This window comes from Pristis pectinata, chromosome 15 (assembly GCF_009764475.1).
Source record: "Pristis pectinata isolate sPriPec2 chromosome 15, sPriPec2.1.pri, whole genome shotgun sequence".
Lineage (NCBI taxonomy): Eukaryota > Metazoa > Chordata > Chondrichthyes > Rhinopristiformes > Pristidae > Pristis > Pristis pectinata.
Window position 1 is genome coordinate 16,714,857 of NC_067419.1, and position 15,099 is coordinate 16,729,955.

Below are 15,099 nucleotides of genomic sequence, written 5' to 3' on the forward strand. Positions count from 1 at the left end.
TATTTCACACTCCCATCCTGCGCAGTAGTGAAGCACTCATTATTTGAAAAGCATCCCTCAGTGCCCTGTTGCAATCCACCATGATTTTAAGTCATTTGATATAAAATGCGTACTATTAGTATCTTTACTGAGATATCACTGTTATGCAGCAGGCAAGTGACTGCAGGACCAAAGCAGCCTCCACACATTGTATTTGTTCAGGAACCCAAAAGATTTTTTCAAACCTAAATGTTACTTATATATTGAAAATTATTTCATAATGAAGTGAAATCAAAACATCACCAGAAACTTGTTTGTCTTCCAAGTTAAATACCCTATTACCATTCCCTTTTAACCAACTTGTTGGTTGGTTTTGACAGCTAAGATTATGTTGCGGTGTTCCCACTGTGTCTGCAGTCTGGCTATTGGACGACTACTCCCTTTCTCTTTAAATCTGCTCCCAATGCTCTTGATGAACCATGAGCAGCTCTTGGCCTTTCATGGGCTAGCTTCAGATTACTATTCCTGTCCAGCTGATGCAGTCTGGGATGGCAAACACTGAGGTAAGTCTAAGTGCGTTGGCCAAGAGTTTATGGTAGGAGGTGAACAGTGTCCTGAACCTGACAGCGGGTGAACTCCCAGGAAACTGAGTAGACAATTATGCACCAATCTGCTGGGACCCTGACCACACAACCATCATTGTACAGGCTAGGAAGTTGTGGGCATACTATGTTGGCGCCGGAAGCGTGGTGACACTTGCGGGCTGCCCCCAGAACACTCTATGCAAAAGATGTATTTCACTGTGTGTTTCAATGTACATGTGACTAATAAAGATATCTTACCATCCTCCAGAATAGAAGCTGAGGCAGCTGACAGACCCAGAGTCACAGGTGTCTGGCCCCTGCTCCTCTCTTCAAAGCCGTCTGTGCAATCACAGCAGGACTCTCTGTCACACTGGAAGGATAGATGACTGGAGCACACAAATCTCTGCTCCTGCAGGAGAGGGAATGAATTCACATGTGGCATTTATGATCATGCAGGAGGGGAATCCACTGACTTGCAACATCCTTCTCTGTGCAGACAACAGCTGGGTAACATCCTGGAGAACTGAAAGCTGCCCTTGGGTAGCATCTCTTGTAACTGAGAATGGCATTCTGCTCACTGAGGACATCAAACTGCTCCCTCCTAGCACAGATAAATAATTCACTATGTGGAAAGTGCAGGGATTTTAAACACAACTCCTGCAGGTAGCTGCAAAACTTCAATCGGAAATGTGGAGTAGCTCTTTCCAAGAAATGTGTGTGTACCACATCCTAAAACATTAACACATTGTTATATACATGCATACCATATAGAGTCAGGGATGTACAGCACAGAAACAGGGCCTTCAGTCCAACATGTTCAGATCAACCATTTTGACCATGTACATTAATCCCGTATGTTCACATTGGGTGCATATCCCTCTATGCCTTGCCTACTTAAGTGCCTGACTAAATGCCTTTTAAATGTTGTGACTGTATCCAATTCCACCAGCTCCTCTAGCAGCACATTCCCCTGTGTAAAAAAACATATCCTTCAGATCCCGTTTGAAACTCCTCCCTTTCACACTAAACCCATTCCCTTGTTTTTGATTGTCCTTTGATGGGAAAAGGATTAACCATCAACCCTATCTATGCCTCGCATCATCTTACATACCTTGATCAGGTCACCCCTCAATCTCCTCTGTCCCAGGGAAAACAAGCCCAGCCTGTCCAATCTCTCCTTATAACTAAAGTCCTCCAATTCAGGCAACATCCTGGTGAATCTCCTCTGCACCCTCTCCAGTGCAGTCAAATCCTTTGTACAGAGTGGTGACCAGAACTGTACAAAATACTCCAAGTGCGATCTAACCAGTGTTTTGTGAAATTGCAACAGGACGTCCCAACTCTTAAATACTATGTCCTGACCTGTGCCTTCTTCATCACCCTATCTACCTGTGTTTCCAATTTCAGGGTACTCTGGGCTTGTACCCCAAAGTCTCCATGTTCATCAGCATTACTTCGGGCACTACCATTTACTGTATATGTTCCACCCTTATTTGATTTCCCAAAATGCATCACTCTGCACTTGTCGGGATTAAATTCCATCTGCCAATACTCCATCTAGCTCTCCATCTGATCGATATCCTATTGTAGCCTTCAACAACCTTCCTTGCTATCCACAACGCACCAATTTTTATGCTGTAAGCAAACTTACTGATCAAACCTCCTGATCATACCAACCATACCGATCACATCCAAATCATTAATATATTTCACAAACAAAATAGGTCCCAGCACCAATCCCTGTGGTACACCACTGGTAACAGACTCACAATCAGAAAAACATTCCTCCTCCACCAACTCTGCCTTCTATCAGCAAGCCAGTTTTGGATTGAATTAGCCAGCTCACCTTGGATCCATGTGTCTTAATCTTCTGGACCAGCCTACCATACAAAATTGTGTCAAATGCCTGACTAAAGTTCATTTAGATAATGTCTACCACCCTTAATCACCTCCTCAAAAAAACCATCAAATTTGTGAGACACGATTTCCACTGCACAAAGCCATGCTGACTATACCTGATCAGGCCCTGCCTTTCCAAATGTACGTAAGTCCTATCGCTTAGAACTTTCTCCAGTAATGTCCCTAGCATGTGCCTTATACACGATGCCCTTCTTAAGGAACAATAGTATCCTCCAGTACCTTGCCTGTGGCTCCGACGGGCCCAGCAATCTCATAGAACAGTTTCTTTAGCGCACAATGTTGTGCTGAAGTAACTAAGCTAATGACACCTAATCTTTTCCTGCCTGTACATAGTCCATATCCCTCCATTCTCTACATAGTCATGTGTTTATCTCAGAGCCTCTTAAATGTCTCTATCATATCTGCCTCAACCACCACCCCTGGCAGTGCATTCCAGGCACCCACCACTTTGTGTAAAAAAAACTTGCCCCACACTTCTCCTTTGAACTTTTCCCCCACTCATCTTATATGCATCCCCTCTAGTAATAGACATTTGGATGCTTGGAACAGGATTCCAGCTGCCTACTCTAGCTATGCCTCTCATAATCTGAAAACTTCTACCAAGTCTCCCCTCAGCCTCTGCCACTCCAGAGAAAACAACCCAAGTTTGTCCAACCTCTCCTTATAGCACATGCCCTCTAATCCAGGCGGTATCCTGGTGAACCTCTTCTGTACCCTCTCTAAGGCCTCCACATCCCTCCTCTGATGCAGCAACCAGAATTGAATGTAATACTCCAGATGCAGCTTAACCAGTTTTATAAAGCTGCAAAATAACTTCTTGACTCTTGAACTCAATGCTTCGACTAATAAAGGCAAGTAATCCATACACTTTCTTTACCACCCTGTCGGCTTTTGGCGCTACTTTCAGGGAGCAATGGACTTGGACCTTCCCTGTGTACTTTCCCTTTACATTTGACCTCCCAAAGTGCAACACCTCAACTTGGCCAGATTAAACTGCACCTGCCATTTCTCCACTTATATCTGCAACTGATCTATATCCTGCTGTATCCTTTGGCAAACTTCTACACTATCCACTAATCTTCATGTCATCAGCAAACTCAATAACCCACCCATCTACGTTTTCATCCAAGTCACATACATCATAAACAGCAAAGTTTACAGTTTGGATCCCTGTGGAACACCACTAGTCATGGACCTCCAGCCAGCAAAAGACTCATCAACCACTACCCTCTGTCTACAGGCAAACCATTTCTGAGTCCAAGTGGCCCATTCACTATGGATCCCATGCATCTTAATCTTCTGAATGAGGCTACCAGGAGGTACCTTGTCAAATGCCTTACTAAAGTCTACATAGACAACATCCACTATTCTAGCTTCATCGTCACCTTTGTCACTAATCAAGTTAAATAGACATGACCTGCCCACCACAAAGCCATGCTGACTGTCCCTAACTAGGCAACGCTTTTCCCAAAGCTCATAAATCCTATCCCAATAGCTTCCCTACCACTGACGTGAGACTCACTGGTCTATAGTTTCCAGGACTGTCCCTAATTCTCTTCTTGAACAAAGGAACAACATTAGCTACTCGCCAGTCCTCCGGGACCTCGCTGTGGCTAGAGAGGACGCAATGATCTTGGTCAAGGCCCCGGTAATCTCATCTCTTGCCTCTCTCAGTAACCTGGAATATATCGCATCAGGCCCTGCGAACTTATCCACCTTAACATTCTTCAAAAGATGCAACATCACCTCTTTATCCATCTCAAAATGCGCTAGCATATTAGCATGCTCCACATCAATCTCACCGTCCTTCACATCATTGTGAAGGTGAATATTTGGTGAATACTGACACAAAGTTCTCATTTAGGACCTCGCACACATCCTCTGCCTCCAAGCAAATGCTCCCTCCTTTATCCTTGAGTGGTCCTACCCTCTCCCTAGTTATCCACTTGCTCTGGGTGTACGTATAGAATGCCTTGGGATTCTCTTTAATCCTACTTTCTAAGGACTTTTCATGGCCCCTCCCGGCTCTCTTAATTCCCTTCGAGTTCTTTTCTGGCTTCTTTATATTCCTCAAGGGCCCTGTTCAATTTTAGCTTCCTAAACCTTATATATGCTTCCTTTTCCTTCTCAACTAAATTCACAGCCTCTCTGGTAGTGTAGCGGTTAGCATAACGCTTTACAGTGCCAGCGACCCGGGTTCAATTCTGGAAGTCTGTAAGGAGTTTGTATGTTCTCCCCGTATCTGCATGGGTTTCCTCCGGGTGCTCCGGTTTCCTCCCACATTCCAAAGATGTACGGGTTAGGAAGTTATGGGCATGCTATGTTGGCGCTGGAAGTGTGGCGACACTTGCGGGCTTCCCCCAGAACACTATGCAAAAAGATGCATTTCACTGTGTGTTTCGACGTACATGTGACTAATAAAGAGATCTTATCATTCTATCTCCTCCCTTGATTCACGTATCATCCTGGGATAGATTTCAAACAGTCCGAGGGATTTATCCACACTCATTTGCCCCAAGACATTTAACACCTCCACCTTCTTAATACTGACATGCTCCAGAATATCAACACACTCTACCCTGAGCTCACCACCTTCTATGTCCTCTGGTGAAGTATTCATTTGGGACCTCTCCTACATCCCTTGGGTCCACATGTAGATGACCCCTTTGGCCCCAAGGAGACCCACTCTTTCCCTAGCTACTCTCTTGCTGTTAATATACTTATTAGAACGTTTTGGGATTTTCCTTAATCTTGCCTGCCATGGATATCTCATGGCCCCATTTTGCCCTCCTAATTTCTTTCTAAAGTTCTCTCCTACACCCTCTGTATTCCGCAAGGGACCCACTTGATTGTAGTTGCCTATACCTGTGATACGCTTCCTTTTTTTTGATCAAATCTTCAATATCCTTTTCATTCCAAGGTTCCCTAACCTTGGCATCTTTCCCTTTCATCCTTACCAGAATAGTAGTTTGGCGGTTAGCGTAACGCTATTACAGCACCAGCGACCTGGATTCAATTCCGGCCACTGTCTGTAAGGAGTTTGTACATTCTCCCTGTGCCTGCATGGGTTTCCTCCGGGTGCTCTGGTTTCCTCCCACATTCCAAAGATGTACGGGTTAGGAAGTTATGGGCATGCTATGTTGGCACTGGAAGCGTGGCGACACTTGCGGGCTGCCCCCAGAACACTCTTCCCAAAAGATGCATTTCACTGTGTGTTTCGATGTACATGTGATTAATAAAGATATCTTAATATGCTGTCCCCGAACTCTTACTAACTCTTTTTAAAGACTCCCACTTGTGAGATCTTGTTATTCCTGCATGCATCTGCTCTCAGTCTATTTTCACCAGGACTTCTCTTGTGCTATTGAAATCAGCCTTCCCTCAATTTAGAACCTAAACTTGGAAGACCAACCTTATTTCTTTCCTTGCTGACCACAGCTAGTCCCATTTGCCTGTGTTTGGCCCATATCCCTCTAAAACCTTTCTACCCATGTACAATACCTGTCAGAATGTCTTTTAAACATTGTAATTGTACCCACAATGGGTACAAAGTTGGAGGTACTACATGTCTTCGGATGCATAGAGATAGCATACACACTTTACATAATATTACTGATAGATTACAAATTTAACTTTCCTATATAGGTAACGTGTACAGATAGGGTATAAACAGTGCAAGTGCTAGGTGTAGCTATAAACCAATGTCAGACTGAATGTCATTGTAAATGCAATAACTAACATACCGAAAATGAGCAGGAAAATAACCAGACGATTGAACTTTGTTTTAAAGAAATAAAATATTAACTGGAATTTCAAAAAGGGAAATACTGCATTCAATACCTTGCGACACCAGTATGCTACTTAAGATGGGAACTGTAACAAACTACTATTTGAAAACGAACAAAAACTAAATTTTGCCTCAGGTTTTCCGAATAACATTAATAACTGAACTTTTAAAATTGTTTATTTGATAGAATTTAGCAGCGCTGCATGACTTATAATGATAAAAGTACGATATACATATAAATTGCACACTATTCTCCTGAAACCAATGATAGCTACGTACTTAAAAGTTCTGACCTGTTCTTGGTACTTGGTTGCACAGAGTTCCATGGCGCCCTTGGTTATTCGAGAACTGCGGCTCATCAGTTATGAGGCTGCGAACACCTTTCTGGGGATCTCAGGTACTGCCGGAGGATGGAGGCCGTTTCTCCGGCAGGCGCCGCACCTCAGTCGGCCACCACCATTTTGAATGTCCAGACTCACCTTTCGCCTGCACCGTGAACTACAGCCACAACTCGCCGAGTGTAGGCGCCATTGGATGGGCAGCTGGAGCTCCTGCCAGGTTAGACTGGGGAAAAATCGAGGGAGCTAGGCGGCAGGCATTGGTGGGGCAGAGCACAGCCTAACCCCGGGAGAGCGAGTAACCGGAGGATGGCGAGGTGAAACGGGAAAGCAGGGAACTAGGTGCCGAGAGGGTGGAGCAAGAGCATGCGTGTCTGTGGTGTGGCATCTAGGTGCAAGACCAGGTGCACCGCAGCTCTGACACAAATTTTAGTACAAATTAAAAATTGTTTTTTTTATGTTCTTATTTTCATAGCCTTTGATAATCCAAATTAGAATGCCTGCAAGTTTTCATTTCCGACGACTGAATTAAATCCTACAACGTGATACCTTCCTGTCATTGTCAAACCTAAGATCTGCCTCGAAGGCAGTGAGCCCTGTTCTTTCGTCCCGACTTTGACTCGTTTAGCAATTTCTGCCGTGGAAGAAGCAAATTTGTAGTTGTCCATATTTAGATTATGAAACTTCCATAAATAACGTGACACATTTTCATATTTCATTTAAATTCAGTTTATTGATTTTCAAAAGTGAAAGTACAAACATTTTTTGATTTCAAAGTCCATTGAGTTCAACAACACAAGTTTCGTTTGTATTTACACCAACTTCTTGCGCGCGCGCGCACACAAAATAATCACAGCTCAAAAAAGGCATTATTATCTAACTTGGATGTTGAAGCACTATCCCTTATTTTTAAGTTACAGAACACATCCGAGTATAAATTTTATTGTGGAAAAGGATAACAACTGCTATGAAACCTAACCTAATGATCCTCCTACTGGCAATATTCCCCATGCATTTTCCATGCATATAATATATTTTAAATAGTTGCCAGCATGAACTATATTCAGTAATTAATCAATATACGTTTATGATAAAGTGCAAAAGTAATATTGTTCTGTCTTGGGTCTGTATGCCATTCCAAGGTTATCAATCTGTTTTTCAGAAACAACATCCCTCTCTATTTACACATCTTCTATAAGATTTTGATTTAACCTGAGGAAATAAGCTACTTGGACTCACATGGATACAGTTTGATACAATATTTTGTAATATTACTGATAATAGTTTGCAAGAAACATTAGCAATAAAGGTTAGAAATTAACTTCTTTTGGCTGTATGAATTTAGGATTCTGGCACTTGAACATTATATTGGCTAGTATCTCAAACAGACAACAATCTGTTTGAAGGTCAGGCAAACGGCCGATTTTAGACATCATGACTTTGTTTTTGCATCACTGAGAAAAAATAACCAAATTTCATCATTTTCAATAATGGATATATCACTGAAAAGGAAACCAAGCCCACATATTTCTGAGAACATCCATGCTGGAAATTAAATGTATGCAACACACTCAAACATCCAGACATGAAACTCAAGGCTCATGTCACAAAAGAATACAATATTCTGTGAGAACTTTCAGATTTCCCCTAATATTAGAGCTACTGCTGAAAAAAATCCTTTTAATAATGCCACACTTATCCATTATGCATCATGTTGGAATATCTTGGCAGCAATATAAACCTCTGTCATATGATGCTGCAACACTAAGAACATTCATAGTCTGTTTCAATTTGTTTCCTGCTTTAAAAATAGTAAATGCAATGAAAACTGTTAAACAAAAACAACTGGTAACATAAAAGCAATCACAAACGTAAAAACATTGTCATGCCTACTCTGTATGTTTACCTACTAAGTGTGTTTGTAGGGTTTTATTCAGTCTCAAGTGTTCTGACAAAGCTTTAAATCTCTCAGATTTTGCTGCGGGAATCTGAGAACTAATTTCTGCATTAGGTTTTGTTGACTATTCCTAGCTATCCATTTAATGCCACTTATGCTTGTAATGTTCATGCAATACATAAAAAGGAGAAAATCAATACAAGTATAAAATAACTAAGCATACCTTAATTGACAGCAGATATTGCTATTTAGTGCCATCTTTGTTAGTTTATAAATCACTAGCTTACTTCTGTACATAGGATATTAGTGAATAGTGGTAGAATATTTTAGAGTTGAGTATTACCTCTTTACTCAATGGAAGCACTCTTGATTGACTATTTAGATTTTCACCAATTTGGCAATATCAACATTTAGTACAGCACTAAATTTAAACACTGTCCTCTAATTAACAATTAAGATGTTCCTTAAATTGAACGGATGGCAAACAAGCAATGGGACAGAGGGAAAGGCATAAAGACTGGCACAAAGCATAACAAACAAAATCAAAATTCTCTAAATGTGTCATATTTGGATCCCTAAAACTGATAAATTACAGTGTTGAATGCTACCCGACTTGTACAAAACATACTCTCTGTCTTACTGTAATCAAACTTCAAGTGTAATTACTTTCCTGGGAAGGTGAAGAGCATCGTGGGAATCCAGTATTATACTGAGATTCCCAGTGGTTTTGCAAACAATTGGATTCACTTTTCAAAATGGGCTTTGATTTACCTAAAATCTGTTTTTAAATTACAGAGTTTGAATTCCAATGTAATTAACATCTAATAATTACTGTTCTATGCCTCAGTTATTATACTGAAAATCTTAGAAGTAGGAAAGCATCTGGAAACCAAGATTGTTTAAGTACCATTATTAAGAACTTACAGGTACACCAAAGGATGCTTGGGCATAAGAAATTAGTGATTGCACTATGTTAGTCATATATGCGTAAAACAGGTACCTCATTTGTGTTGGTTTAGCTTAACTTAAATGTAACAATTAATGTATGTTATATTTTCAGAGCTGGGAAAATATAATTTCCTAAACTATTAGCTCATCTAAAAAGCTCTTACTTTTCATATTTAGCAACCGATACCGGTTTGCTTTCCCTTTAAAAAAAATAAAAAGGTCTGAAAAATGAAAGTGTACGGTAGGCACAATGAAAATATACCAAGCAAAAGACAAGAAAGGCCATGATTTTTTTTTTTGCTTTCATATGCTGGATAAACAATTACAAAGGGTAAATAACATTATTTGTTAAAGATTCATATTAAGAAACTGACAGGAGTTTAGTAGGTGAACCTAGGATAAGTGATTACGCTGTGGAAAACTCTACTGAATGAAAACTGTATACAATGTGAAATTTATAGTCCAGCATATGAAAGAAATCATCTGTGTTAAATCTAAATGTTAGAATCAAAAGGATTATGGGAAAGAATAGGATATTTATAAAAAAAAGTATCCTGCAGGAGTCAAATAAGATGAGGTTAGAATTGAAAATCTAATGAATTATCTTACCAATTTATTGTAGAAATAAAACTGTACCACATAAACAATAAAATAGGAAATTCAATATTTTTATGTTGGATTTATACTTTTCTGACATTGTATTATTCCAGTCTTCCCTCATCAAGTTTGATATTTCACAATCTAAATTATTTTCAGTCTATTTCCTATGGTTAAGAGTCAATTGGTGGAAGATTGGAATGTCCTTGTACAAATCCCTAAAGGACACTTAGAAATTGTGTATTTCAAGAAAAGGCATTTTGTAATGAATGTACAATGTCATAAAAGTTTCAGTAGAAAAATACAGTTTTGTGCAACAAATATATAGTTATGACATACAAGAGTTAAGAAAGTGCTCAAGCCCCAAACATGAAGGCAAATTACTATTATTTTGAGAGAGAAAGCATTTGGCAGTACCATTCAATTTTATACATGCAAATACACATACACAATTGCTCAAATTATACATTTGTTTTTTTGTATTAGTTTTAATGTTGGCCAAAGTAAAATTGTCCACTAGTGTTTTCAATTATTTACATTTAATCATGAATGAGGGAAATAGCATACAGTAGTGAACAATCTTGAAGTACTTAGAAAGCCAGCTTAAGGCATTTCACCACTCCACAATAATTTTTTTTAAAAATGAGTCTCTGAAGAGGGGAAAAAAATCTCATTTCCAGAATTGTCAGAGTATATGACCTCAAAATTTACATAAATACTAATTTATACTTTCCATAAAACTTTTGTTTTAAAGTTCAAGTTGTAATTAATTTTAATGTGAATTATACTGCATAAGCATAACATTAGCTTTAAAATTTATTTTAAAAATTGACCACTTATTAAAGGACTATTTAACAGACTGAAACTAACTTCAAAAATTTGGCGAAAGCATTCTGTTTCTTTCCCTTTAAATAAAAAAAATTAACCTTTAGTCAAAGCTTTTCCAAGTGCAAAAATGATTTAACATTTTGAGTCTGATAATAACCACCTAACTAAAAATACCTGCACTAAATTTGCAGTGTGGATGTGTAGGAGATAAAAGATCATATGTCATCACTTTTAATAGTTTATCTACAATGAACATTTTGTTTGTACACTGAAAAGCACAGATTATAGATTAATCTAATTTATCTACCAGAGGCATCCATAACCAACCTGCTCTGTCAGCAAAATCTGGTCACTGTTCTTTTGTGCTGCATGGTAATCTTACTTTGGTTTATAACTTCAATAAGTACTCAAATTCCTTTTCACCTCTTATCCCCACTAATGATCTGACAGAAGTGACCTCTACCCAATTCTGTAAATCATATTTTAAACATGAACCTCACTACCACAAAAAAAACACCATTCTCACTATTTCAATCTCAGGTTGAACACCATAAATTTACAAAGATGTTGCAAGAAGGGGTTTAATTTATGGAATGAAATAACCATAAATGCATCACATAAAATTACAGCAGTGTGGATTTTTTTTAAACAGAGGTAGAGGTCTGAAGAATATTGAAATGTTATTATTAGCAGTTTCATTAGAGTATAGTTTTCAGTTGCGGGTCAGAAAGCTTTCCATTTTTTAGAAATGGATCTGGACTTAATTACTCTGTTATAAGTATAATAAGGATCCTAATGTATTCAGTGTTCAGAAATTTAATCCCTTCTGTAGTGGTTTTCTCCTTTTCTGCACAATCAGAATCAGATTTATTATAACTGACTTATATGATGTGAAAATATAAAAGTATATAAATCATATAAATATTTCATCAATTGTCTAAAATTGTGAAGGCTTAAAATTTATTCACAAAGTTTCTGGCTGTATGGTTTGAATTACTGAATGTAAAAATCAGAAGACATACATCAAATCTTTGAAAACAAAATGTTGCATGAAATACCAGTGGACTCTTTCACTCTGCATTTTAATGAGTGCAATGATTGATATTTATGGAAAATAATCCTTTCAGTTTAAGTTTCATAGTAAACTATTTGATTTTCATCTTGTTGGAACACAATTGATTAGGTTCAATATTTAGGGCAATGAAAATAGATAATTTAGCATTCTTGATAACTTACTGTAATTAACTATAGATTAGCTTGTAACAAATCTGCTTTAATTACAAATGTCTCAATTATACACTGGATTAATCAATTTAAAAATATACTGTAATTTTGATCAGATGAAATAAACTACATTGTCTCAAGGCACAAAATTCAGCCAATCGTGTCAAGCAAACCTGAGAGAAGCACTGTGTATCAATTATTGGCTAACAAGTAATCCTCGCACTCTTAATTATTCTTAGTAGTGCTCGAAGATTTGTAACGTCTAATACTGGTGACAACCTGCATTTATCTTAGTACATATCCCTGTAAATTTCCTGTAGAAGTGGATGTAGAAAAGTGTCTGCCTCAGTCTTTTTAATCTTCTGGACAAGTTGTGCGTGCTCTGTAACCAACTGGCGGAGATCAGCCATCTTCTGGAGAAGTTTGGGAAATAAGTAGATGGCATCAGGATGGTTGCTGTGTAGATGGAGGCGAAGGGCTTGAACAATGCTCTCCTGCATCTGTTCAATCTGTGATACATTAACCAGACCTGGCCGATCTATTAAAAAAATTAAACATTTAATGCTAAACTTCTCATTTTATTTTTTATAAAGTATTATAAAACTTAGCTTCAACTGCAAAGTCATCTGGTGTGGTCCAGGAGTGAAGGATTAATAGACCCAATGGTCTCACTGGGCCAATAAAATTCTATGATAATAATTTAGTTTTTTCAAACCTTGTGGACAAATAAAAGCATTAGTCTTCAGTCCCTACCAGAAAATCCCTACTCACTATTTATTTCGTCTTCCTCCCTGGCCATTGACACTGGAAATAGAAGTTCACAACTTCATGTGGCCCAACAACCCTCTGAGATCCCTGTGCTTTTCCAGTTTTGGCCTCACAGACAAGCCCTACATTAATCACTCTACCACTAGTGACTGTTGCCTAAATCCAAAATTCTGGAATTTCATTCATTAACCAATTTCTCTCAAAGCAAGCTTTTGGTCACTTGCCCAAATATCTCCATATATGGTCTGAGGTTATATAATGCACCCAAAAAGTGACTGGGGAATTTTACTAATTAAAAGAATTATATAAATGCAAATTGTTGTTTGGTGCCCTACCTGACTACAAGCTAAGTTTCCAACCCTTTCCCACCTCTGCTTAGCTTCTGCTCAAACCATCGTCCAAGGGTTTTGTTAACTCTCGAATTAACTATTTCAATGTTCTAATGAAAAAAGTAAAATACCGAGGATGTTGGAAATTGAAATAAAATCTAATGCATTACCAGCATTTTGTCACTACCCTAATGTTCCATGGGTGAACCTCTCATTTATCATGAACATTATCTTTTACCAAACTTTCCTGTGTACACCCTATCTCATATCAAAGATACCTTTTACACCAACAATTCAAAAGATTCACAATAGTTGTATTTTTTGTTAGAGATGTCAAAAATCTTACTCTCCACCTCTAGGGGCTGACTTACAATACAGGATACAGCAAATTCTTTTCCAGACTGATTGTTCATATAAGAGTTGGTGTCTTGGCTGTATCAGCTGTATAAAAGGTCTTCTGAGATTTTCCATGTGACATTCCCTGAAAATTACGAGCTCCGCTTATAACAAGGAAACTGATCCATAGCACACAGCAATTCCCGTACTATATGCATTACAAAAAATTCCATTTGGCTGGAAAATTCACATTTCAGTTCTGATAGGAAGTTTCAACATATTCTCAACGGCTCAATAGCATGGTCTCAGGAGTAAGGATTGGTATGAAGAGAGACTAGAGATGTAAAGGTTACTTACCTAGGGATGTAGGGAGTAATGTGACCTGCCAGAAGTTTTCAATTTATATTGTTATTGGGTGGATGGCGATAATTCCTTTCAATTAGTTGGTGAGACAATAGAGAAAAGGCTTACATAGAACCACTGCAGAATTACAGTGTGTACATATGAAATTTCTGTATATAGGGGATACTGGAATACGGAAATTTCTTCAATTAAGTTTTTGTTATGAATTATACACATGATGATAGGTTTTTTTTTAAATGGCTGTTCAACAAAGGTATATATTTAAACATTCTGGGAAACCATGAAGAATAGATTAGACCAGACCACTCATGCAGAGAAAACACTCATGCAGATTTTATGGCCAACTATTCTTTTTATGTAGTCATTCTACGATCCTAAATTTCAAGATTGTAATGGCATTAAGTATGAAATAAATAACTTAATATTATTGAGTGGAACAAAAGAATTCTGTAAACATAGATGGTGGTTAAAAGAGCCTCAGACTAAGTTTATATTTAATTAATGGGAGCTCATGGATGAAATTTATTACCCAATTTGGGAAAACTTCATTCTTAAGCTATGTGTGTTTAATATAAATGAGGTGGGCATTCCTGTGGGGGATTAATTTATAATTTATAGCCAAAATTACACACAATAGTTGCGCATTTTGCAGATACCAACTGCCCTTTAAATCTCATCCTGCCTGTCTTTTGTGTGTACCCAAAATTGGCATAATCAAGAATTTTTTATAAACAGGTGGGGCCTTAAGAATAGTAAAAATCAAACTTTACTTAAATATAACAATTAAAATTAAAAATCATTCAACCAACTTTCATGCATATTGCACATGCTATATGCAAGGATATGTAATTGCTGGTGTTTCCATTTTTAATGTGACTTCTACTTTGACATTAAATTGTATGAAAAGAAACAAATTTCACTGTGAATACGTCTTTTGAAAAATGTATGTTAAAACAGAACTTGGGTATTTCAACAGGCTTTCTGCCTCCTTCAACCCCAATTACCAACTTTAACCCAACCAATTTCAGCCTGGTCTTTCTGATCACTGGCCTCCTCCCCACAGCCCTTCAATTGCTGATCTCTCCCCCAACAAGTGTCACTTTCCATCTCCTGATTGTCAAGCCACTGAATTGCCAATCATTCACCCCAAACCCTTTTTTATTTTACTGTCTTACAAGAACATAAGACAAAAGAGTAGCCA

The 15,099-nt window shown here is 38.3% G+C and overlaps 1 protein-coding gene across 4 annotated transcripts in view; it reads right to left on the bottom strand.

The window, feature by feature from the left end:
• Positions 1 to 7,327: 7,327 nt before the first annotated feature.
• LOC127578143 (peroxisome proliferator-activated receptor alpha-like) overlaps positions 7,328 to 15,099 on the bottom strand; it is a 60,475-nt gene continuing 52,703 nt past the window's right edge. For all 4 annotated transcript variants that reach the window (XM_052029751.1, XM_052029752.1, XM_052029755.1 and 1 more), the window contains one exon: positions 7,328 to 12,640. In XM_052029751.1, coding sequence (XP_051885711.1) covers positions 12,393 to 12,640 — 248 coding nt within the window. In that variant the 3' untranslated portion in view covers positions 7,328 to 12,392. The remainder of the gene's footprint in view (positions 12,641 to 15,099) is intronic.